This window comes from Camelus dromedarius, chromosome 26 (genome assembly GCF_036321535.1).
Source record: "Camelus dromedarius isolate mCamDro1 chromosome 26, mCamDro1.pat, whole genome shotgun sequence".
In the NCBI taxonomy this organism is placed as follows: domain Eukaryota; kingdom Metazoa; phylum Chordata; class Mammalia; order Artiodactyla; family Camelidae; genus Camelus; species Camelus dromedarius.
The window spans coordinates 12,277,005-12,301,933 of NC_087461.1; the positions used below are offsets into that span (position 1 = coordinate 12,277,005).

Here is a 24,929-nt window from a genome sequence, read left to right on the forward strand (position 1 = left end):
GGTACTGGGGATAGAACCCAGGACCTCTTCCACGCTGAACGTGCACTCTACCACTGAGCTACTTCCTTCTCCATCAAGAAATTTTAAATCAATCCAAATTCCACACCACTATACACCCACTAGAATGAATAAAATTTAAAAGACTGACAAGTGCCAAGTGTTAGTGAAGATATGGAGCAACCGGAATTCCCATACCTTGTTGGTGGTTGTGAAAAACTGTACACTCATTTTGGGAAACTTTTTAGCAGTATCTACTAAATGTGACTGTGTGCTTACCTATGACTCAGTAACGACATTCCTAGATGTATATACCGACTAGAAATGAGCATATATATGCACATCAGTACATGTAATAACAAGGCTCATAGTTGCAGTATGTGACATAGCTAAGCATTGGGAAAAACCTAAATGTCCATCAACATTAAATTGAATAACTAAACTGTATAGGTTCTTGTCTGTTTTAAACCAACTTTATTATATTATAGCTTACCTAAGACAAGATGTATCTATTAAGTACAGTTTGTAAGTTTTGACAAATGTATATACACCCATGCAACCATCACCACAATCACGATACAGAACATTTTTCTATCATGCCAAAAACTTCCCTTGTGCCCCTGCCCAGTCAACTCAGGCAACCACAGATTTTGTTTACATTTGTCTTTCCTAGAGTTTCATATAAATGGAATTAGATACACACTCTTTTGTACTTGGCTTCTTCACTAATCAAAATGAGTTTGACAGGAAAGGTATGAGCAACAAAAGTAGATTAGAGTTCATCAAATTTATTCTGATTTTTGAAAACTCTGAAAATTTTGATTTTTGAAATTAGACTTCATCAAAATTTAAAATTTTGTGCGTCAAAGGACATTACCAAGAAAATAAAAAGACAACCTACAGAATGAGAGAAGATATATGCAAATCATGTATCTGATAAGGGCCTAGTATCTAGAATTTATAAAGAACACGTATAACTCAAAAACACAAGGACAGACAGCCCAATTAAAAAATGGGCAGTGGACTTTGAATAGACATTTCTCCAAAGACATAAAAATGGCCAACAAGCCCATGAAAAGATGCTCAATATCTTTAGTTATTAAGGAAATACAAAGCAAACCAAAATGAGATCCCACTTCATACACGCTAGGTTGACTATAATACAAAAATGGAATACATGTGTTGTGAGTGAGGATGTGGAGAAACTGGGGTCCTCATATATTGCGGAGGGGAACGTAAAAATGGTACAGTTGCTATGGAAAACAGTTTAGCAGTTCCTCAAACTCTTAAATGTAGCATTTTACCATATGACCCAGCAATTCCACTTCTAGGTATATACTTCAAAAAATTAAAAGTAGGGACACAAACAAATACTTTACTTGCATGTTTAATAGCGGCACTAACCACAATAGTCAAAGCCCAAATGTCCATCAGTGGATGAATGGATAAACAAACTGTGGTCTATGCGTACAATGTAATTATCATTCAGCCATAAAATGGAGTGAAATACTGATACATGCAACACACAGACAAACCTCAGAAACATTACACTAAGTGGAAGAAGCCATATGACAAGATTACATATTGTATGATTCCATTTATATGAAATATCTGGAATAGGTTAAGTAAGTTCATGGGGACAGAGAACAGACTGGTGGTTGCCAGGGACGCAGGGGAGGAGAGAACCGTGAGTGACCGCCTACTGGACATGGGTTTCCATTAGGGATGATGAAATGTTTTGGAACTAGACAGAGATGCAAATTGCATATGCATCCTTTAATTCTGTACTAAATGTCATTGCATTGTTCACTTTAAAATGCTGAATTTTATGTTAGGTGAATTCCACCTCAATGAAATAAATGTTTTTGAGATTGACCAGTGATGCCATGTGTAGTCCAGTATATGAACATACCACAGTTTTGTCATCAATTCATATGCTGATGAATATTTAGGTCAAATCCAGTGTTTACTTAACATGAATAAGCAGCTATGAACAGCTCTGTACAAATATTTTTGCAAGCATGTTTCATAAACTGTAAGTGTTATCATTTCACAAAAATCAGTAAAAAAAAGAGAAAGTGTTATCAGTCATAATATAACTGAATCAAAGATGAAAACCAGTCGCAGACATTAAAGCAACAATGCTTTATCCTTAAGCTCAGCAGATGTAAGCCAATAGTCCATGTTCAGTTATGAAGAAGGAAACTGAAGAACAGGTATGATGCGCTTACACTATGTTAGCAAACTTACAGGGGGAAGGGTATATATAGCTCAGTGGTAGAGTGCATACCTAGCATGCACAAGGTCCTGGTTTCAATCCCCAGCACTGCCATCTAAATAAATAAATGAATGAATAAACAAACAAACAAATAAATAGGCCTAATTACCTCCTCCTTGTCCCTAGAAAAAAAATTTTTTTAAAAATTGTATCTGAAAGTTGAATAAGCAATCTTTTAATACTGCTTGAATTTCAAAGGACCAGAAACCCCTTTCTTACACATTTTCGAGAATGACTTATGTGGGAGTAAAGATCTTTCTGAGAAGCCGGGGTGGGAATTGAGAGGAAACTAGAATCAAACCGCCTGAGTTTGTAGTCCAGCTCGGCCACTTCCTAGTGACTTAGACACTTGCTGCACCAGTTTCCTCATCTTAAAAATGGAGGTGACGATAATGCACACCCCTAAAAGTTGCTGTGATGATCAAATGAGTTAACCCACGCAGAATGTTAGAACAGAGCCTGGCACGTTGCAAACTAGCAACTGCCGCAGCCACCACCCTGCCACCAGCACCACGGTCATTTCATCATCATCATCATTTCTACTTTCTAAAATATCTTCAAGACCAGTTAAGACATCTGTGATCCGTCAACTGAACAGCACTAAAAGTTAGTAAAAATATGCAGCTCATTAGTGTATCTACCTAACTCCCAGAGAAACTCAAAACTCAAATAATTTAACTGTCAAGAGAGTTAAAAATGGATCTTAAGGGGCTCAGTTAATGCTCCTTTTCAAAGATGTCATGAGCTCCATGGTGCCCACCCGGTCAGGTTAGGACCACTACATTTCAAAAGTAACATGAGCACAATTCTGACATCCACAGGTCTACCCAAAATAAGCATTTTTTCTTACAACTAATGTTCAGGTCCATATTTTAGTGTTATGTTATTCTGAGGAAATAGGTTTTCAACCTATTAATGGAAATCAGTGGCATAAAATACACTCAATTCTGTCAGCTTTACAGAATTTAGCTCTTCATTAAACTGAAGAACATTTGATCTCTAATCACAGTGAGTGCAGTTCATTAAGTGATAAACTAGGCCAATTAGATTTCCCTCTCAGGGGATTTGGAATGACAATGATGAGAGAGGAAGGAAGGAAGAAGATAGCGAGGGCCGTACTGTCTACAGAGTCAGCACACGAGACAGTCACGTATAATCACATGAACTGTGAAACTCATTTAAATCATCCTGTAAATACCAGCATTTGGGCCTTTAGAAGATCAGATGCCAAGATTTTGTTGTTGTTACTCTTTGCATTGGGTGGCTCTCTCAGGTCCTAATCTGGTGTCTGTGGCACCCTGGATATCCTATAGTGCTTGACTTTGAATCTGGATATGTCCTTTTGGTTTTTTTTTTTTTAGAATTAGCACAGCATGTAGTTTGGTAGCCATTATGGGAAACAGTATGGAGATTCCTCAAAAAACTAAAAATAGACTTATGATCCCAACAACCCCACTCTTGGGCATATATCCAGAAGGAACCTTAATTCAAAAAGATACATGCACCCCAATGTTCACAGCAGCACTGTATACAATAGCCAAGACATGGAAATAACCTAAAATGGCCACTGACAAATTATTGGATAAAGAAGTTGTGGTATATTTATACAATGGAATACTACCCAGCCATAAAAAGCGATAAACTAATGCCATTTGCAGCAACGTGGATGGACCTGGAAATCATTGTTCTAAGTTAAGTAAGCCAGAAAGAGAAAGAAAAATATTGTATTATATCACTTACATGTGGAATCTAAAAAAAACAAAAACAAAAAAAGAGGATACTAATGAACTCATCTATGAAACAGAAACAGACTTGCAGACAATTTTATGGTTATCGGGGAAGATGGGGTGGCAAGAGATAAATTTGGGAGTCTGAGACTTGCAAAGGTTAACCACTTTATATAAAAATAGATTAAAAAACAGATTTCTTCTGTATAGCACAGGGAATTATATTCAGTATCTTATAATAACCTTTAATGAAAAAGAATATGAAAACAAATATATGTATGTATATGCATGACTAAGACATTAATGCTGTACACCAGAAACTGACATACTGTAACTGACTATACTTCAATTTAAAAAAAAAAAAGAATTATCACATCTTTCCTGAGGTGGCTTGAGGAAGGTTTATAATTATTATCCTGCATTAGAAGACTTGAACATAGACTAAAGAGCTGTTTAGTTAGAAGTGACTGCAACCACAAAATACAAACTTTTACTACTGAAAAAGTTTATCGAATTCTTAGACACTTCTTTCCTACTATTAACGTGTTTGAATATACATGTTAATGCCAAAGTAGAAACCTACCAGTTATTGAAGCACATTTTACAACATTGAAAATGTCCCTACAACTACACTGAGGTAGAATTTTTACTCACAGAGTAAGTAAAAAAGAAATAATGGTAATTACAAACCTTCAATTATTTTTATTATGAATTTATGATTTAAGGGAAAACAGGACATCCACAGACAGCAGTTATCCACTAGCATTATTATCACCAGAAAACATTTTACTACGTTCTTGTAAACACTATTTGCATTATAGTGCAGAAAACTAACCAACAAGAAAGAAAAATAATTTTTAAAACACAAGTGAGTACACATATACAAGATATATATGAGAAATAATATAATAGAGTGGAAAAGTTGGATAAAGGAGCATAATCAGAAAATTAAGTGGCAAAAAGAGACTCCACTAATTTGCCAAAAAGAAAGAACACAAAAACAAAACCTTTCGACTGTTTCACAGAATTTTGGCAACAGAGCAGGATCTCCTAGGAGCTTGAATAAAATTCTGGCAATTATTTTCTCTCCAGTGATTCTAGACTCTGACTCAGATCATTATACCGGAGGCTGGGATTCTATTTCATTAAAACAAAATTCACATACAAGGATTTCATAATCTCAATACACTTGAAAGTAAGCCTGAAAAGGAAATGAGACTACAAAATAAATATTGAAACATTCCATTGAATCAAAATGATAGATTACATGTAGTCTTTCTCTAAATAGGTGGTATTCTAAATAACTGTTCACGAATCAGAAGAACTTTTCTCACATAGAGTATGTTCTGATGGATGATCTGATCAGTTTGGTTGAAATGGTGTTATGAGGACTGAACTTAAGCTAAGGATGTCTCTGAAGAGCAGCCTGTGACCCCCACTGCCAACTGGGATGATGAAAGCAAGCCAGGCCCTGGGAGGCAAAAGGAGACAGACCCCTGGGAACTCTTTAAACTCATTCAGCTTCCCGGGTCCACTGCCAGCCAGGTAATTCAGTGATGGGTGCTCCTCGGAGATGCTCGAGGCCTCTAAACATGGGGCTTCCCTGACCTTCTTCTTGTGAATTCTTCGTCCTAAAGTGTTCACAAATATGTGAAAAGTTTCCTTGTTTTTAACTTTCTCAGTGCAGAGACATTTCACAGAGTTAATTTCCTAACATAGGAAATATACCCTGTGTTAATTTACTAATTCTAGACCCTACATAAGTCAAACTTTTTTTCTTTTTTTTTTTTTTTTTAACTCAACAGAAGTAAGATGGCAGAGTTTAAAGAAGATGAACTTCAGAGTCCCACATGCCTGACTTGGAAGTCCAGCTCTGTCATGTGGCTGTGCGATCTTGGGCAGGTTACTTTACATCTTTCTCAGCCTCAGTTTGCTCACCTACAAAGTGGGGATATTGTCTCATACCTCACAGAATGATAATGAGGATTAAACAGGATAGTAATATATAAGTCCTCAATCATATATTAATTTCTACCACCCTTCAAAAAAAAAAAAAACCAGGCAGTTCTCCTTTTAAGTATCTTACAAGCATATCATAAAATAATTTCTTTAGGTATTCTCACATCTTTTCATATTCTTCTTCTTAGCAAGAAAACACACAGTTCTGGACTTAATCTTAGATGGACTTGCTTTGTAGGAAGTTAAGGTGCTTGACCATTATTTCTCTTATTTTAAAACCTTAGTTATGTTGTGTTTATTTCAATTCTTCTATTAGTCTTTTAAATTAAATCGTGCGTTAACCTAGCTTATTATAATTATTTTCTCCCTCAATCTGTTCGATTCCTCATGTTAAGTTTATTACATTTCAATTATTTACATTCTTTGATTTTTCTTTTAGCTATTTTATCTTGTAGTTTTTAATATACTGATTATTTATTTTCTTGAACTGTAATGTTTTTCTTATGATTATTCCTTCACTGACAACATGCAATGCCAGAAGAATGATAATTTAACCTCAAACTATAGCAGTAGCTCAGTTCAGATCAAAACTCAGTTGTGAGGGATAATGATCATTAAACATCACTGGATATGCAGTCTTGAATACTTATTCTTCTAAATGGTCTGAGTATTGTCACCAGGTCAAGCCACACTTTTGGGGACCTGTATGGTTGGGCCATTGTTTTGGTGTCCACCCCTATAATCCAAGGTTTCTCAACACTTGCACTATAACATCTTGGGCCAGGTAATTGTTTGGGGAGAGGGTGGGAGGGCTGTCCTGTGCAATGCAGGATTCTCACCCACATCTCTGGCCTCTACCTGCTTGGTGCCAGCAACACAACCCCAAATCCCCAAATGTGACAATCGAAAATGTCCACAATGTTGCCATGTGTTTCCTGGGGAGCAAAACTGTCCCCAGTTAAGAAGCCCTCTACACGAAGTTGGACCATGGGGTTTTGAAATCAGCTTACATTGAGGGCTGTTTATAAACAGTCATATAAACAGTATTGAGGATACTGTCTACTGTATTAGCCTTTGTTTTCCATTATGAGGAGCCATAGGAGAAATCTGTCTCAGACTTTCAGTGCAAACCAGATTTTGTTTTCTTATGCATAATGTGAATCCTTAACTAATTCTTCCTTCCTTCCTTCCTCTTTTTTTTTCCTTTTCTTTTCCTTTCTTTTTTGCCACTGGAAAAGCTCAAAAGCAAATTTATAGCCCATTTTTGACAACAGTGTAAGATTCTACATACTGCATGTATTTCATATGTTTTAAATCTCCTGAATGTCTGTTCATTTCCCCCCCACCATGAACTTTTTAATTTTATTTTTATCTTACTATAAATACATGTATTTTTGCATATGGACACAAACTCTTTTTTTAATGAGATTAAATATAAATTAATAAATAAAATAGTACTTAAACTGTAATTTTCCCCAGCAGATCACAGACTTTAGTCCTATTCTATTCTGCCTCCCCCAATCTCCTGTTAGATGTAGATCAAGTCTTCCCTTACAAATATTTAAGTCTGTTCTCTCCAGTCAAAGCATATAACTAAATCCATTCATTTCAGTGAGCTAAGTCAGATATATAATCATCTGCATAGTAAAGTTTTATAACTATGTCCTTCTATATTTATTAGAAGAATATTTCTCCCAATAAAAACTAGAACATGACAGGCACGAAATTCTAGGTGCTGTGCGTCTGGTAGGTCACCCAGGCTTTAGCACATCATTCCGTAGGATGACAGGGAAACAGAAGACCCATGTCCTCTTCTGCTATACTGGTTTTGTCCGTTTTCCCTTTCCCCACCACGGCCAAGTAATATTTGGAATTCATCCTGAGCCCTGGTGCATGACAGATGGTGACACAGGAGTGGCCCATCTTGCACAATGGTGACAACTAGGGAGGGTCTTACCTCGCCCTATACTCTCCGATTACTTTGACAGTGCTGAAAGAAACCATTTTCCTCTCATTTTAACACTTAACAGAACCATTCCAAGACCTCAAATCAGATAGGGTATTACAAAGGTTCATCGACAGGTGAGCGGATAAACAATTTATGGTTTATTATTACAAGGGAAAACCACTAAGCAAAAAAAAATCTAAAAAATTTAAAAAAAGGTAGTACTATTAGTACCTACATGTACAATATGGTGAATTGTAAAAAATATTATGCCAAGTCAAAGACACAAAAGAGTACATATTGTGTTATTCGTTTGTAAGAGATTCTAGAAGAGGCAAACGTCATCAATAGTGACAGAAAGCAGATCAGTGTTGGTCTGGGGCCAGCAGAGTGTTGACAGCAAAGTGATACAAGGGGACTTTGTGGAATGATGAAAAGATTCTTTCTGACATCACATCTTGCTTGGAATGGTGGCTTCCCAAGTTACATACTTATCAAAACAAAACCTTAAGTGTAACAGTACACTTCAATTAGGTACAAATGTGATCTTCTTGCTAAAAATGCATAACTTCAAACTAATGATAGGAAAAACGTCAGACAAAACCAAATTGAAGGACATTCCACGAAATAACTGACCAGTACTACTCAGAAGTATCGAGGCCATGAATTACAGGGGAGGCTGAGGCAGCGTCGCAGGCTAGGAGGAGCAAGGGGACGTGACAGTGAATGCAGTGTCGGATCTGGCAACAGAGAAGGTGCAAAACCAACATAAAGCCTGCAGGTGTGTCGTACCAAAGCTGCTGTCTTGCTTTTGTTAACTGCACCACAGTTACATGTTTTTAACGTTAGGGGAAGTTGAATGAAGGATATATGGAAACTCTTCACTATTTTTCTAACTTTTTACATGTCTAAAGCCATCTAGAAATAAATGTTTTATTTTATAAAAGTTACGTGTAAATTTTAATTCAAAGCTCGTATAAAATTAAAACAAAAATAAATGGCAACTTTCAAGACATAAACCTACTCCCAGACTGACTTTCCTTTTAAGCTCATTAAATATGTTTAGATCAAGAGTAAGACTGCTCTAAGAACCAAAATACTACATCTCAATATTTGAACCAATAAATCTGGTAGATAGAACACACACTAAAAGAAATCAGTGAATTTAAAAGATTACTAATTGAATAGAAATCTCAGAATTACTTCCCTCAGAATCATATGATCTAGTCCACCACGTGAACACTGATACATAATTAACAATAAAATCATCACATGTTCAAGTCCACAGGAAAAATAGGAGAATATTTAATTTCTATGCTCTCACTTCTAAGGATTGTTATACATTTGAACTCCAAAATCTACATCATCTCATTTAAAATGATTTAAAGAATGGAAGCACACGGGTAGAAACACATACAGAGAAAAATTAAAACGTTTACAACATACCTCCTCTGTTGCCATTTTCTTCATCCTACAAAATAAAAAAATATATATTCACATATGAATGCATGTTTTATAGCTTGGTGAAGTCACAGTAAGGCTCAATTCAGTTTAAACTGCTCTCCCTCAACAAGCTCACTAACAGTGCCTTGGCCAGAAGGATGGAACTCCCGTGAATGCAGATGGGAAGATGGTGGGTGAAGCCAACTTTATGAGAAGGACGTCGGAAGTTCAGATTTAACTTACTGAGTGTAGGGTGTCTAAAACAGACACCCAGGGTGGGGGGGGGTATGGCTCAGGGGTAGAGTGTGTGCTTAGCACACACGAGGTCCTGGGTTCAACCCCCAGCACCTTCATTAAATAAATAAATCAACCTAATTCCCTCCCCCCAACACAAACAAACAAAGACATGAAACAGACATCCAAAGAGAACTGCCCAAGTGGGCAGCGGTATAGATGAATCTAGAATTTGGACGAGAGGGCCAGTCGGGTCATTATATATTTATGCACTATACCTTAATAAAATGTGCCTTTGTAGGCTATTACAGGACCCAGAACTGTCTTGGTATAAACTGGCTCCAAATTGCTCTCTACTTAATTCCCTGTATTCAATTTTGAGCTGTTATCTATTTGGTTGCTTTCACTGCTACCGAGCTCTCTCTCTCTGCCAAGTTATCTACCTCTAGCTGGGAAATTAGAAAAGCAACTTTGAAAAACCAGCATAAAAACACATTGATTCAAATATTTGTTGAGCCTCTATCATATGAAAAATACAATGTACTGTGGAAAGAAAAACAGACATCTCGCAAAGGGCTGATAACTTGTTATATAATTTTTGACCTTTATTCTCGCTGCCCAAATACATTCTTTTTTTCCTGGTTATAAGCTCTGTTCTGAGCCTGCTAGGGTTGCCAGGTTCGTAACATAATAAAGACATTGTATTAACTGCACCTTCTCTGAAAGCTATATAGTATTAATTTTTATAAACTCCTTTGAAGTAAATGAACACATTTTCATAATTGAAAAGATTTTAATATATATTTTCCATGTAAAATTTACAAGACTGGGAACGATTTGCAAGAACATCTGTGTTAAATAATAGCCTTAATAGTTGAAGTTTCCTGAGCACTTACTGTGTGCCGGTTCCTGTGCTGTTTCACATGTATGTATCACTTACTCAACACAGCCACCTGGGAGGAAGGTGCTGTCGCTGTCTGCTGTTAACAGTTACGCTGCACTACTAAAATTTCTAGAAATATTTTCCAATAATAACAATAATAATGATCATGATCATGATGCATTTTAAACCTGTGTTGGGTACAATTATCTTATAAAAACTGTACTGCGTATCTGTTCATCATGACCCAGAGCTCTTCTTCAAAACAAAAACAAAAGATGAAAAAAAAAAAAAGATTCAGTCTTAGTATGTAAATAAAAGCAAGGGACTCAAATTTTCAATGACTCTCACATGTGACCTTAATATCTAAGTGATAGTATTTAGGACATTTTAAGATCAAGCAGACTCTTAGGGAATCTGGTTCAACTGCTTTATACATGTCAGGAAAGCCAAACTGGGACATTTTAATTCCAAAGGTAGCAATTATTCATAACTCTTAAAAACTATTCAGTACTTTTAAAACCTTATCCTGTAAGACATTTGACTAGAAAGAAACATTTAACATAGATATAATAAGAAGAGTGTGGTCTCAGAAGTGATCTGACACTACATTTTAAAAAGACAGCCCTAGATTCGTAGATATTTAGAATTAGAAAGGACTTTCTAATCTTCTAGTTCAATTCCCTCAAATTAGAACAGAAATCTAGAGGCTTGGCCGAAGTCTCACAAGTCTCCTGAACGTCATTTTTTCCATTACTCTGTTGTACAACAGCCAGGCATCAGGCATCCATGTTGGCCAAGTTCACGTTCCTAGGTCCACCACTTACTCGTTATATGACTCAGACCAGTTCCCACATCTGTTACACAGGGCCAATAATAAAGGGAGAGATCGCTCATAAAGACAGCAAAGAACTCAGAACAAGCACCCAGCATGTCATCATTCCATGCCGCCTCTCACGAGACCACGTTACTGTATGTCAAGGTATATTAAGGTAATTCACTCTGGTGAGAAGCTGTGTTTTTAAGTTCTGACTTGCCATCATATTACGTGTCTGGGAGTTAAGTGTTAGTCTAATTCCAATAACGTTTTATAACTGTCCAAATATGTTAACAAACTGTTTCCTCTGCACCCTCTGCCCAGAAAACTCACCAGCTTTCTAGATATTAGAAAACCAGCTCCATATTACATAAAGGAGAATGACGATCAGAATTAGACGCTCTAGTGAGAAAGATTTGGCGTTCATAATCAACAGGACCTTTTCAGAGCAGATTAAAATTTTTGCTCTAGAAGGTAGAAAAACTATCTAAAAGGTGTAAAAGAATATAATAAAAATGCAGATATAACACTTAATCCTTTTTTAAGACAGAAAGAAGGCAGTATGTGAGGAAGATGAGAAGGAGACAGGAACTGCCCAGTGTTCCACCGTAATCACTTCTCTTACCTTATATGAAAATTGAATTGCAGACTCTGGGGGATAAACAATAAAATGCCTTAATGTAAAACCGAAACCTTGAGATGTTCTTTTCAACATAACTGTTTTGGGACCTGGCCAGGAGAACGCTTCATCTTCGGATGGTGATACAGTTTCACTTTCTTCTTTTCCATCTTTACTTTTTGATACCTAAAATGAAAAGACAATTCAAAGTTAATGTTAAAAAATAACAATATATTTCATCACTTGGGGAAAAAATTATATGTAAAAATAAAATACCTGAGTGCAGACAGGAACCTAATGGAGAAAAAGAACCACATTCTGACACATGAACTGTATATGGTACAACAAATTATGCAGATTATCAAAAACAATTTCTTTTTCCTAGAAGGGGATGCTATGAAAAGTTAATCAGAAGCAAGAACAAACTCTTGGAAATGAGAACTAGAATGGCGAAAATTTTAAATTCAATGGGAGGAATGAAAGATAGCACTTCTTTCTTCTTTATGAAGAAAAATCCCATGGAGCGCTGAGGACTAGGAAACAAACTGTGAAAGAAGAGACATGAAACTCTTGCTGAGTAAGAACACTGAAACTGTTATCAGTCCAACAGCAGCAAAGAATATTAGAAAATAAAAGAGAGACGGCTTCAGGTGTTGAGCACAAATTCAGTATCCACATAGATAACGCTTCCAATGTCCTGGCTTTCCAGCTCTTTGCTATCCTCTCCTCTACTCCTGGCTTTCACCTGGTCATGAGCGAAGACCCTGTGCAATCTCAAATCAAGATCTCACACTTCATTCCTCTCACGTGCCAACCCTTACAATTCTTCCATCTGAGGCTGACCCTACCACCCTGTCCCCATCCCTCACTGCCCCACATCCTCACTTCCCCTCTTAAGCCAGCTTCAACTCACCCCTTGGCCTTTCTCACTTCCTCCAAGCCACATGAGAAAACCTAACCCTGGATCAATCAACATTGCCTACTCTGGACCTGCACCTACGTGGCCCAACGTGGGTGGAAACAAACAAAAACTAAGCCGACTGCTTTCACGCTAAGTTCATGACCACCAGCCTCAAGAGAGCCTCCAGAGCTGTCTGTCAGTGATAATCCATTTCTCTCCAGTCCCTCATCCAGGACGACTACTTCATCCCTTCTCCCCTGCTTTATTACACAGAAAACACAAGCGGTAAGATGGGAACTCAGGGGGCTTACACATCTGCCCACCCACCTGCGACTGGGCCACATGCTCCTGTTTTCTGCCTTGTATCCGCCTACCACGAATGCACTGGATCCCAGTCCCTCTCACCAGACAAAGACCTGGTTTCGGCCATTCTTCCCTCTTGCTTTGGCATCATCTGTTTTCTCTTCACTGCATCATTCCCATCAGCACGTGTGTGTACATTTTCTAAGATTTTTAATCTTAAAATAACAAAAATCCTCCCTTGACCACAGCCCTTTCCAGCCAGCACACTGCATCCCTGCCTATCTTTAGAGCGAAAAAGTTGTCTTGCTTGAAAGTTGTCTACAGCTGCTATCTCTAATTCTTTTTCTCCCATTTGTCTCTTAAATCCCCTTAAATCAGGCTTTTGCCACCATAATTCCCTGAAAATGCTCTTGTCAAGGTCACCAGTGGCTTCACTAAACTGAAAGGTCAATTCTCGGCTCTCGTGACCTATCAATTGCTGCAAGGATTACTTCCTTCTTGAAGAATTTCTCCATGTGACTTCCCACACTGAGTTTCTGCCTAACTCACCGGCTCCTTCTCAGTCCCCTTCGCTACTTCCTCATCTGCTAAACTTCTGAACTTATACCCAGGACTCAGTCAATGGATCTTTCTACCGCTACTGTTTTTTGGTGATTTTCCCAATTTTTATCTCCAGCTCAGAGATCTCCTCAATCTCATAGGTATCTCAAACTTAACACATGTACCTTGCTGCTAAGATTTTGTATTAAATTACAACTCCAAGTTCATCTCAGCAGCTTTGAAATGTCACCTTTATCAAACAACAAATACTTAAATATGCTTGATTCTATTACCGTTTTCATTATGCTTCACTAGTGAATCTTATCCTTCCACAATGTTTTGTTTCATATATATATATAGGTATTTGAACTTTAAAAAGTGCTCCTGGAAGCATTTTTTCAAGAGTCTTCTAATCCTGAACATTTTCATCCTAAGTCAACATTTGGGCTGTTACTAGTTAGTTGTTCATCAATTTTATTTTATTTTTTCCATTTGGGAAGACAGCTTGATAGTAACATTCCCCAGCCAAACCTGCAGTGGGGGGAGGCTGTGACCGAGTCCTACTCAATGGAATAGAAGTAATTTAAATATACAAAACAAACAGCATTTCTATACACTGACAATGGGCAATCAGAAATTGAAAATTTTTAAATACTATTTAAAATGTAAAATACTTAGGGATAAATATGACAAAATATTTGCCAGACCTGTAAACCGTAACTCCTAAACACTGCTGAGGGATTTGGGGAATATCTAAAGAAATGGAGAGATGTGCCACGGTTCAGAAGACACAATGTTATTACAACATGAACTCTCCCCACTCTGATCTACAGAAGCAATGAAATCCCAATCAAAATCCCAGGAGACTCTGGTGAAGAAGTTGATAAGCTGTTTCTAACATTCCCTCTGAAATGAAGAAGACCTACATAACCAAAACAACTCTGAAGCAGAACAAAACTGGAGCACTTAACGCTACAAGACTTCTCATAAAGCTACAGTCAGCAAGACTCTGAGCACTACGGAGACTGCACATGGAAACTCATTTATCATAAATGCATTTTAATTTATCCCCCGTTCCAAGGCTCGGGGATGGAGGGGGAGGGGGAATAACATCAAACATCAACATGGGAGACTCCAGTTGAATCCTGAATAACTGCGGAAGTGATCGTATGATCAGGTAGAACTTGTAGGATAAAAGTTATTATTCTAGGCTTAATTATCCAAATAGTTTAATTAAGCTTTAGTAGTGGCTGGCTCCTCCTTTTGAGATCCAAATGAGAATTATTTCATACGTGCACACAAGTTTGTTCTTTCTCTCTCCCTTCCCCCCAGTTCATTCAGTAAATAAGTATTTATTGAGCACCCACTATTTACTCAACACTATTCCACACATGGAGACACAGGGGTGAGTGCAGTATGTACAATTTAGTTTAATTAAGCTTCTTATTTTGAGATGATTACAGCTTCCCATAAAACTGTAAAAAATAATACAATGGGATCCTCCATAATCTTTATGCAGAGTCCCTCAACAGTAACATCCTGGAAAACTACAGTACAGTATTACAACCAGGATACTGACATCGATACAATCCATCCACCTTATCCAGATTTCACCAGTTTAACTTGTATTTGTGTGTCTTTAGCTCTATGCAGCTTTATCACATGAGGAGGTTTGTGTGTCCATCACGACAAAGATTCCTCCTGCTGCCCCTTCATAACCACACCCACTTCTCCCTTCAGCTCTCACACACTCCCCAACCCTAGGCAACCACTAATCTGGTCCTGTCATTTTGTTGTTTCAAGAACTGTTAGATAAATAGAATCATACAGTCAGTAAATTTGAGGGATTTTTTTTTTCACTCAGCATAATTCTCTAGAGATTCACACAGGTGGTTGTGTGTATGAACAGTTTGTTCTTTTTCATTGCTGAGTAGTATTCCTTGGTATAGATGTACCGCAGTGCATTTAAAGGACATCTGGGTTGTTTCTAGTTTTTGACTATTATGAAAAATGTGTTACGAACATTCATGTACAGGTTTTGTGTAAATGTAATTTCCATTTTTCTGGGACAGATGTCCAAGAATGCTGTGGCTGGGCTGTATGTATGGTAATTGCATGTTTTTTTTTTTTTAAACTGCCCAACTTTTCCAGAGTAATTGTATGATTTTAAATTCCCACCAGCCATGTGTAAGTGATCCAATATCTGTGCATCCTCAGTGACATTTGGTATTGTCATTATTTTTCCTTCTGGCCATTGTGACAGGTGTGTGATGATGTCTTGTAACATTTGCATTTTCCTAATGGCCAACGATGAGCATCTTTTCATGTGCCTAGTTGCCATCTTCTTGTGTAATTTTAAAGCACAAAAGAATCTTTAAGATTTAGTCAATGTAAGTGAACCCGTTCCTGTTACACATGAGGAAACTGAGGCCTGGATTAGTTAAGTGATTTGTCCAAGATTACTGCTGCCTAGTATCAGGGCAAGAATAAAAATCACGGTTTTTTGAATCTGGGGCTGGAGTATTTCCCCTGTGTCACGGTATTTTTCATCATCTCTTCTATTGTGTAGTCTACATTGATTCTTCCCAAAAGCTCTTTGATATGATTTACTATTTTTATATTTCATTTTTCTGCAGGACCCTAATTTCACAACTTCAAACACTTTACACGTATTAAATTTATTTCTAGTGCATTATTGCAGTCTGGCCTCACAGCTGCCAAATATATTCAAGTTTCCTTTCCTTCTCCTTTGAACCATATGGATGAGGCTCTCGGATCATGGCGTCATGCTTCAAGGTTCTGAACTGAGCCTGCTGTGTCTTGTTCTACTGAGTTCTTTACTAAAATGGAGAAGATGGGATGAAGGGTTGGCAATTTCTTTTTTGCTCCCTCCAAACTAAGATTTTTTGATGCAACAAAAGCTCCATTGTTTCAATTATTCCACCCTCCTAAGAACATTGCATTGAGTCCTCTCTGGTCTCCCTACCTGCTCCCTATGGGAAAGAAGGGAGGGTTGCAATTCTTTCTACAGAGAAAGAGAAGATGAAAAGACATATACATATGTGCCTTCTTGCTCCTTCTCCTCCTCACCCGTGGGGCCTTTTGGTCTGCAGGATTTTATAACAAGGGCTAACTACAGACACACAGTCAGATCTCTCCCCTTGAAGACCCTTAATTTGTTCTCTCTCTGCACGTGTCTCATCTCCCCACCGTGAGCACCAGTTCATGGACCAACACCATCAGCGTGTAAGAAGTCAAAATGTGGCTGGAATAACAGCAGTTAAATTCCTGTGGACTAAGAACTGTCATTTGATTCCCTTAAAAGACTTCATAACAAGGTCACTTGATTGAGTAATAGCTCAAGGTTAAAAGAAACCAAAATAAAGGACAAAAAGTAGATATAACAGCTAGACAAAGCAAAGAGGAGTGAGAGAAGGTACAAGGGGAAAACGCTAATCATACAACAGTAAAGGTAATAAAAACCTCACAGAAGGGAACCTGCGCTGGCAGGAGAGCCCCTTCTGGGATGGAGGAAACGTTCTAAACATAGGCTGTAATGGGAGTTTCACAACTGTCTATATTTACTACAAGCCACTGAAATGTACACTTACGATGGGTGAATTTTATGGTATGTAAATTACACTTCGACATAGGTGTTTAAAAAAAAGAAACTGGCGTAGGTAAAAAGTACAAAGTCTGAATGTTTGCCAGAGGTGAAAGACACAGCAAACACAGGAGACTGAAGAAAGAATCTCTGTATACCCAGCAACTGTACAGCTCCTAAGCTAGCTTTTGTCATCATTTGTACTTTAAATTGAAAGGGAACAGCTTCCTAGTATATTCCAGGAATCATTCACAACAAAGCAAAAAAAAAAAAAAAAAGTATTATATTATGTTCATCCTAAAAGATTGTAATTATCGGTTCCATCATATATCTAAAGATTATGAGCCCTACTCCTAGGGATTATTTGAAAATGTTTTGCTATTTTTTTTTTAATCTTACCACTGAAAACATTAGTAGTAACAGTTGCTTAAAGTAAGATTTTTTTCCCTTATTTCAGGGCCTGACTTTTTTGTGGTGATGCAACCCCTTTTTAAGATGACACTTGCTGAGAAAAACACAAGGGATTTGAATATGTGAGGTTTTTTTTTTTCATAGTTGAATTGCTCAACTCTCATAGTTATGACTGTCATCTGGTTTGATGCTTTTTCATTTACTACATGGGGAGCTGTGCACACAGAGGGGAAAAGCATGGACTCTGCAGCCCGGGTCCCTGGGCCTGGGTCCCTAATTTACTTTGGGCACGTTCCTTAACACACCTGAACTTTGGTCCCTCATATGGAATATAATAATAACAGTGCCAACTTCATTAGCTTCTTATGAAGATTAAATGAGTTAAAGTTTGTCCAGTGTTTAAAAAAGTACAACACACGTAGCAAGCATTATTTAACTGGTTTTTTTTTTTTAAATCACAGGGGTCCCCAATATAGAAAGGCTTATTTCAGAAGAATGTTACATGGTAACACTTTTCAGATACTCAGAAGAACAGCATTTAAAACATAGATTTTTATGTACACACAAGAAGCCTGATGGAGAAATGCGTTCAGGGTGGTTGAGTAGTTTGGCAAAACACAGCTGGTAAGGGATAGAGCCTACTAGACACCGTGAACAAAAGGGGAATAACATGTGGATTTAAACATCTGGGTATCGCCCATCTTTAAACTACTTTCTCCATAGTCCTAATGCTGCAGAGAGTTAATCTCACTGCAAATTATTCCTCACATATTGAGTATCTCTGATGGGGCACTTCTCTGCAAAATGCACATCACGTGGAGACCTTGTGTTTTTAATTAAAGAGCTTGTTTGTCTAATTCCAACCAAGTTAAAAGAATCTTGAATAAATCTTCTTTATCTGCTATGTATACCTGGCAACTCATGATTTACAGCTTCTTACGATAAAGTATCTTCCTTAAAAAAAGTTTTTAAATTGTTTTTGCCAATCCAGGTTGAAAACAATTGAAACTCCTTTAATGTTCAATATCTAAATGTGTCTAGATGTATTTTTCCGAGAATTAATTCTAGTTTTCAGTAGATACGTTAATATTTAAAAAATGAAAGATGACCAAAGACATTCTAATGCTCTCATGACTTGAAAAAATCTAGATGATGTAGTTCAAAATATTTCAAATTAAATGTTTGGACTTTTTTTCAAATATAAATCTTTAAATTTTAAGTTTATTATTTACTTGGACACTCATTTATAATATCTTTCCTCTAAGTTGACTGTCGATATGGGTCCTTTCTGCTTCTGTTTCTGTTTGGTTTTATTTATGGATTATTTTAAATCAGCTGCAATTTTCCTATGTGATTTCCTTCCCTTTCCAGGGTTCTGGTTTTTAATGTAATTTTTATCTAGACAGTGTTGTCTCTCTTCTCTCTCTTATTTACTTTCAGATCCCATCACATCAAAGACATGAGTTCTTAATTCCTCAATTTTAGAAATTTACTCATAGAAGATGGCTATTTTAAAATCTGAAGTAAATGAAAAAAATTGTAAAGAATGGAATGAACTTTCTAGAAATGTCCTATAAATAGCTTAGTTCTGACAACTGTTAAGACTTTGAAAACCTATTTCTAGTTGACTTCTGAGACATATAATAATCTGGTAACAATATTACCAGTTTCACAAAATGGTAAAGATCAGAATGTACCTCTCTTCATAAATTACCCATTCAGACCCATTTCCTAAGCATATTCCTACTCATACTCAGTTGTTCACTAGCAGCGATGGTGGCTTTAGAGTGTATCCACTTAATTCTCCCCCTTGGACCTCCTTGTGAAGAACAGTAAGTATCTTCATGATATTAGAGGAAGATCTGAGCTTGTCTCCTAAAATAGAGAAATCACTTTCAAGATGACACCTTAATGAGACTCCTCACCTGTCACCTGGCATTTGTATAACTTTCCATATAGTGTGAAGGAATTCCTCTCTATTCCTGATTCCAGAAGCAAATATGACTAAATCTGGCATATTTTATGCACTCATCCTCTCATCTTTAATAGCCTCTGACATCACTTCCCAAATCTGCTATTAAATATATTCATTAAAGTAAGGGAGGCTGGAGAGTGCGACCAGCTGTTTACCAGAAAGAGGAGGAAAAGGGTTGATGAACAGCCAGTCTCTGCTGTGGTTCACTGATTTTCACTCGTGTATAAAATTCCACTGTGAATATACCACATCTTATCTATTTTCCTCTGAATAGAAATAGGTCCCCCCCCCCAGTTATTTTACTATTACAAAAAAGAAAAAGAAAAAAGAAAAAAAATGTTGCTAAAAACACCTCCTGATTATAAAGACATCCTTCATATCATTGTTTCTTAAGGTATTTACATAGTAGTTACACGGTTTCTTTACGGTATTTACGTACGTTTACACAGGATTTGGATGGTTGCTCTAAGGTATTTAGCTGGTACAGGCCAGATGTTTATAGTATAATGACAGATGGTGGCTTGTTAACATAGGAAGTTTCAAACGTGTTGTTCAGGAACCTGACCTGGACCGTGACCACGAGTGGCCACTCCCCATCACTTATCCCCACCATCCTTCTCCACCGAGAGGGGCACGTGGGTAGGAGACCACCTGTCTTTGAACATGCACAGACCGCTCAATGTCCCACCCTCAAAGTTTCACAGGTACTCCCCTGGTGCTATCCTCGGAAATATAAAAAAGCAGCTCTCATTTTTAAAAAAAATGGTTTATAGCTTTGTTTTTAGAGACGAAGAAATCACATGGGAAATATTTTTATAAAGCATTTTGCACACACACTACATTACATTGCAGGGTTGTTTCTCAAAGGATAGAAAAGTCTACATTTTACTTTATGTAGGGAAATAGTTGCATTCCAGGATACATCACTATTCCAAGAACTCTCTAGTTATTAACCGTAACTAAACATGAGGATAAAAGTTCAGGTAACATCCAGCAAACAAGTACTGAGTACGCCCCACGTGTTACATCAGTATTGCCGTATTGAACAACTGTCAACAACTGACAGGCATCTATTTACATTTTTTTTAATGAGTCTCAGAAAAGTAAAGTGACTTTCCCATAGTCATAAAACATAACTTCAATGCTAGACATCTCTTACCTAAAAGCAGCTCTCTACCCAAAAAAGTGCAAGAACTCAATATGATTCTTATATATTCCAATGAAATCTTTACTTACTGACTTAGGACTATATTTTTCAGAAAAAGAATGTTTGCTAAGCCTCATGATACTAATGACTTCTAAACAGCATTTCATTTTTAAAATAATGTTCATCAGTCCACTTATTATTAGTAAATAAAACTAAATACACATTAAACTAACTCAAGTATTTATTTCAATAAGCGATTCTCCTTACATTACATGGCATACTTAAGTGCACACAGAAGGTCTACTGTACAGCTCAAGTGTTTTCTTTTTTAATAAAGCTTGAGATAGATTTTGCAGAAACAAAAATTCCAAAGTAAATACCTATGAAAAGAAGTGTATCCGTTTGACCGCTGAACATCTTCCAAGCATATTGGAAATGGGTTTGGAACAAATAATGACTGATATTTGGATGGCCAAAACTATTTAAATCTGCTTTGTGTAAACTTTTATTTACCTCTTTTTTCTTATCTTTCTTTTCCTTTTTCTTTTCTTTTTTAGTAAAGGAGCACAGAATAGAATGACTAAATGAAATAGATACAAAATGAAAAAAAAAATCTAAAATGTAACTTGAGCCGTTCAAGTTCTTCCCCAACAAGCCATGTAGCAGCCTTATACTAATAAGTTTAAATACTTCTGCTTAATTGCTTTTTCCTTGCTTACATTTTAATAAATATGAAGCTTCCTAAAGGCAGGAAGAGAGCCAAATAATAAAAAGAAATGAATAAGCTATTAAACACCTATTTGAGATTACAGCGGTAGTCAGCCACATTTAGCACACACCTAAAACAACAGAGCCTTGCATCAATGTCGATATTTGCAGCTTAACACAACTTACACTAGCCAAGCATCTTGCCTGTACCCTCAAACCCTAACTAGCTATACTGAGCATTTGTAATCTGTTGTTCTTTAAGCATGTCTACCAGCATCAGGGGACATAGTTTTAGTTACTTGCCTTATTTGCTAATTCGCCAGAACTATCTGCTAACCACAAAAATGCAAAGATAGAATGCTCATTTAGTACAACAAACAAAAAAAAACCCTCTTTCAAAAATATAATACTATACATAGAATTGTCTTCTTCAGTATAGCATTCCTAAAATCTCATTCCATGCCATAAGATTTTCAAATTATAAAGAAAAAGATATTACATTTCCAAAATATTTTTCTGCAAAGGATTTCTGAAGGAATTACTTTACTAATCTCAAGTTTAGGGAAGTCTCTCATTACCAATATTCTCTACTAGCAGGAAAGGACACTGAAGAAAAGATACTACACTAAAATCAATCAGGAAAAAAAATAAGAATTTTCAAACACTTCTACTGGGAGCACAAACTGCCTATGAACCCTCTTGGCAACATTTATCAAGAGACTTAAATTTTGTACCTTTTAACCTATTAACTAATGAAATAGTAAGAGATAGGGCAAAGATTCATTTTACAAGATGTTCATTCCAAGGTGTAACAAGCTCAAATTAAAAACTATTTAAATGTCCAACAAGAGAAACAAAGAGGAAGAGTAAAGTAAATTATGATACAGCTACTGAAGTCAGAATTATGGAAAAATTTTCATGGCATAGGGAAATGCCCAAAATATAATATTGAGGGAAAAGGTAATATGAAAGTGTCACAGCATGGAAACAACCTAAATGTCCATCGACAGATGACTGGATAAAGAAATTCTGGTATATAGAATGGAATACTACTCAGCCATAAAGAAGAATAAAATAATGCCATTTGCAACAACATGGATGGACCTGGAGAATGTCATTCTAAGTGAAGTAAGCCAGAAGAGAAAGTAAAATACCCTATCACTTACATGTAAAATAAAAAACAAAAGACATAAATGAACTTATTTATAAAACAGAAACAGACTCACAGACATAGAAAATAAACTTATGGTTACCAGGGGGAAAGGGGGTGGGAAGGGATAAACTGAGAGTTCGAGATTTGCAGATACTAACTATTATATATAAAAAATATACACAACAAATTTCTTCTATATAGTACAGGAAACTATATCCAATACCTTGTAGTAATTTATAATGGAAGAGTATGAAAATGAATATATATGTATACGTACGACTAAAACATTCTTCCGTACACCAGAAATTGACAAAATATCATAAACTGACCATATTTCAATTTAAAAAAAAAAAGGAAAAAAATAAAGTGTCATGGAAGGATTAAAATTATTTTAATCACATACATACACACACACACACACTTTGGAATAAGGAGCCCGGTTCCTTTTCTCTAAACAATTCATAGATTTTTCTATAAGAAACATATATGAATGGTACTTTTCACATCAGCCAGCAATATTGTGCAGCCCATCCACTGGTAACAAGTTGTGTTTTGAAAACTTCACCTGTGCTAACTGAATAAGCCATTTCTCTCTTGGTTCCAAAGTGCCTTATAGCAGAACATCCCAACCAGCGCACTGCAATACTGAGAAACAGTCTTCTCCCAGCCGCTGTATGCACAGAGCATCTTTAGTGAAGGATGGGCCCTACCGTATTATAACTACTTGCTGATACATCTACCTTTTCAATCTTAGAGCAGCTTCCAGAGAGAGATCTATGTCTTACTCAAGTGCCCACCACAAATCCGGACAGAAAGTAGGACCCAGAAATTACATTTAAATGAATTAAATGAGTAGAGTTTACATAAAACAAGGATAATAAAAAAACAAAACAAAACAACTACTTTAAAACTTTCTACCTATTTCCCCATTTTTCTCATCTGAAACAGTAAATGCATACAGCCCTATTTCACATCAGATAGACAAAGACAGTGAAACAGACATTAACTCAAACATAGGTGTCTATTTTTACACATATTTTCTTATCAAGAGGCTCTATGGTGAGATAATAGAGTTATTTTCAGAAGCTACTTATTTTCTGATATGAATAAAATTTTGTTTACTCTTCATCAGAGAACAGATTGTATTTTTTAAGTTCAAAACAATTACCTCCCTATCCTTTGGGTAGACAGGAATCTCCCAATTAAGAGACAAACTTGAATTTCAGTTCATCCCAGCTACCAATGAAATACTGCAGTCCTGTCTGAGCAGACACAGTGGTGATGTGCACGTACACAGGCTGGAGAAGATACGGGCACGGTCAGACCCATACGGTGTGGTTTCTATTCTGTTTGAAGCATTATAGTGTTCGAGAGTATCAGAGACTCATTAAATACACACACAAGTTAAGTTTTCTGAATCCATGCTGGTTTCAGATTATCAAAGACACTACACTGGCAACCAGTGTTAATAGCTGACTCAACTTCGTTAGCCTGAACTACAGAAAAATGTTACAGAATTTGATACAGCTAGAAGGAAACGTGGAGATAACATAAGCCAACTTGATCATTCATCATTTTATAGAACACTGAGTCTCCGAGGGGTAACTTGCCAAAAGGTATACAATTATTGATCAGGGTCCAAACTGAAGTAGGAGAGACCAGGTAGAAACTATCACACTCCAATGGATCAGGAGCAAATGGGGAAGTAATTCATAAAAGATGCTAAGATGGTTTTTTAGACGTGTAAAAATACAGGTCTCCCTGTGAGCGCGGGTGAAGGCACCCCTGTAATACGAGTTATTCATTTACTCACTAGCTCTCAGTGAACGTAGACTATCCCAGTCTGACACTTCCAGCAGAGCGAAGGCATCCTGACATATGAGGTAAGTTCTGTCCTACAGGAAACTTGCCCTAGTGAACAGGAAGGGGGTGGGAAGCTTAAGCTTAAAGAAGTCACATAAAATATATTGAGAATTACTGAATCTTCGAAACAGTGTATTCTCCCCCTACCCATTTACTTCTTCCTTACCTTTTGCTGAAAGATAGTTTAAAACAAAAACTCAGTATCCAAAAATAATCACATATACAGAGCTGCTATGTCTGGGGAGCCGGGCAGGAGAGTTTAAACAGAAACCTGCCGCATTTGGCTAGTTCCTCGGAAATCCTCACAGTCTGATACGGAGCTTAAAAATCAGAGATGTAGTTCAACCAATTTACTTCACAAATATAAAAACGGAGGCCCAGAGAGACTTGCTGATGGTCCCATGACTAATTAGTGACACAGCTTA

The 24,929-nt window shown here is 36.9% G+C and overlaps 1 protein-coding gene across 4 annotated transcripts in view; it reads right to left on the reverse strand.

Moving 5' to 3' along the window:
* ARHGAP21 (Rho GTPase activating protein 21) overlaps nt 1–24,929 on the reverse strand; it is a 120,104-nt gene that overhangs the window by 59,028 nt on the left and 36,147 nt on the right. For all 4 annotated transcript variants that reach the window (XM_031444679.2, XM_031444677.2, XM_031444678.2 and 1 more), the window contains exons 3-4: nt 11,906–12,085; nt 9,353–9,377 (exon numbers count right to left, since the gene is read on the reverse strand). In XM_031444679.2, coding sequence (XP_031300539.1) covers nt 9,353–9,377; nt 11,906–12,085 — 205 coding nt within the window. The remainder of the gene's footprint in view (nt 1–9,352; nt 9,378–11,905; nt 12,086–24,929) is intronic.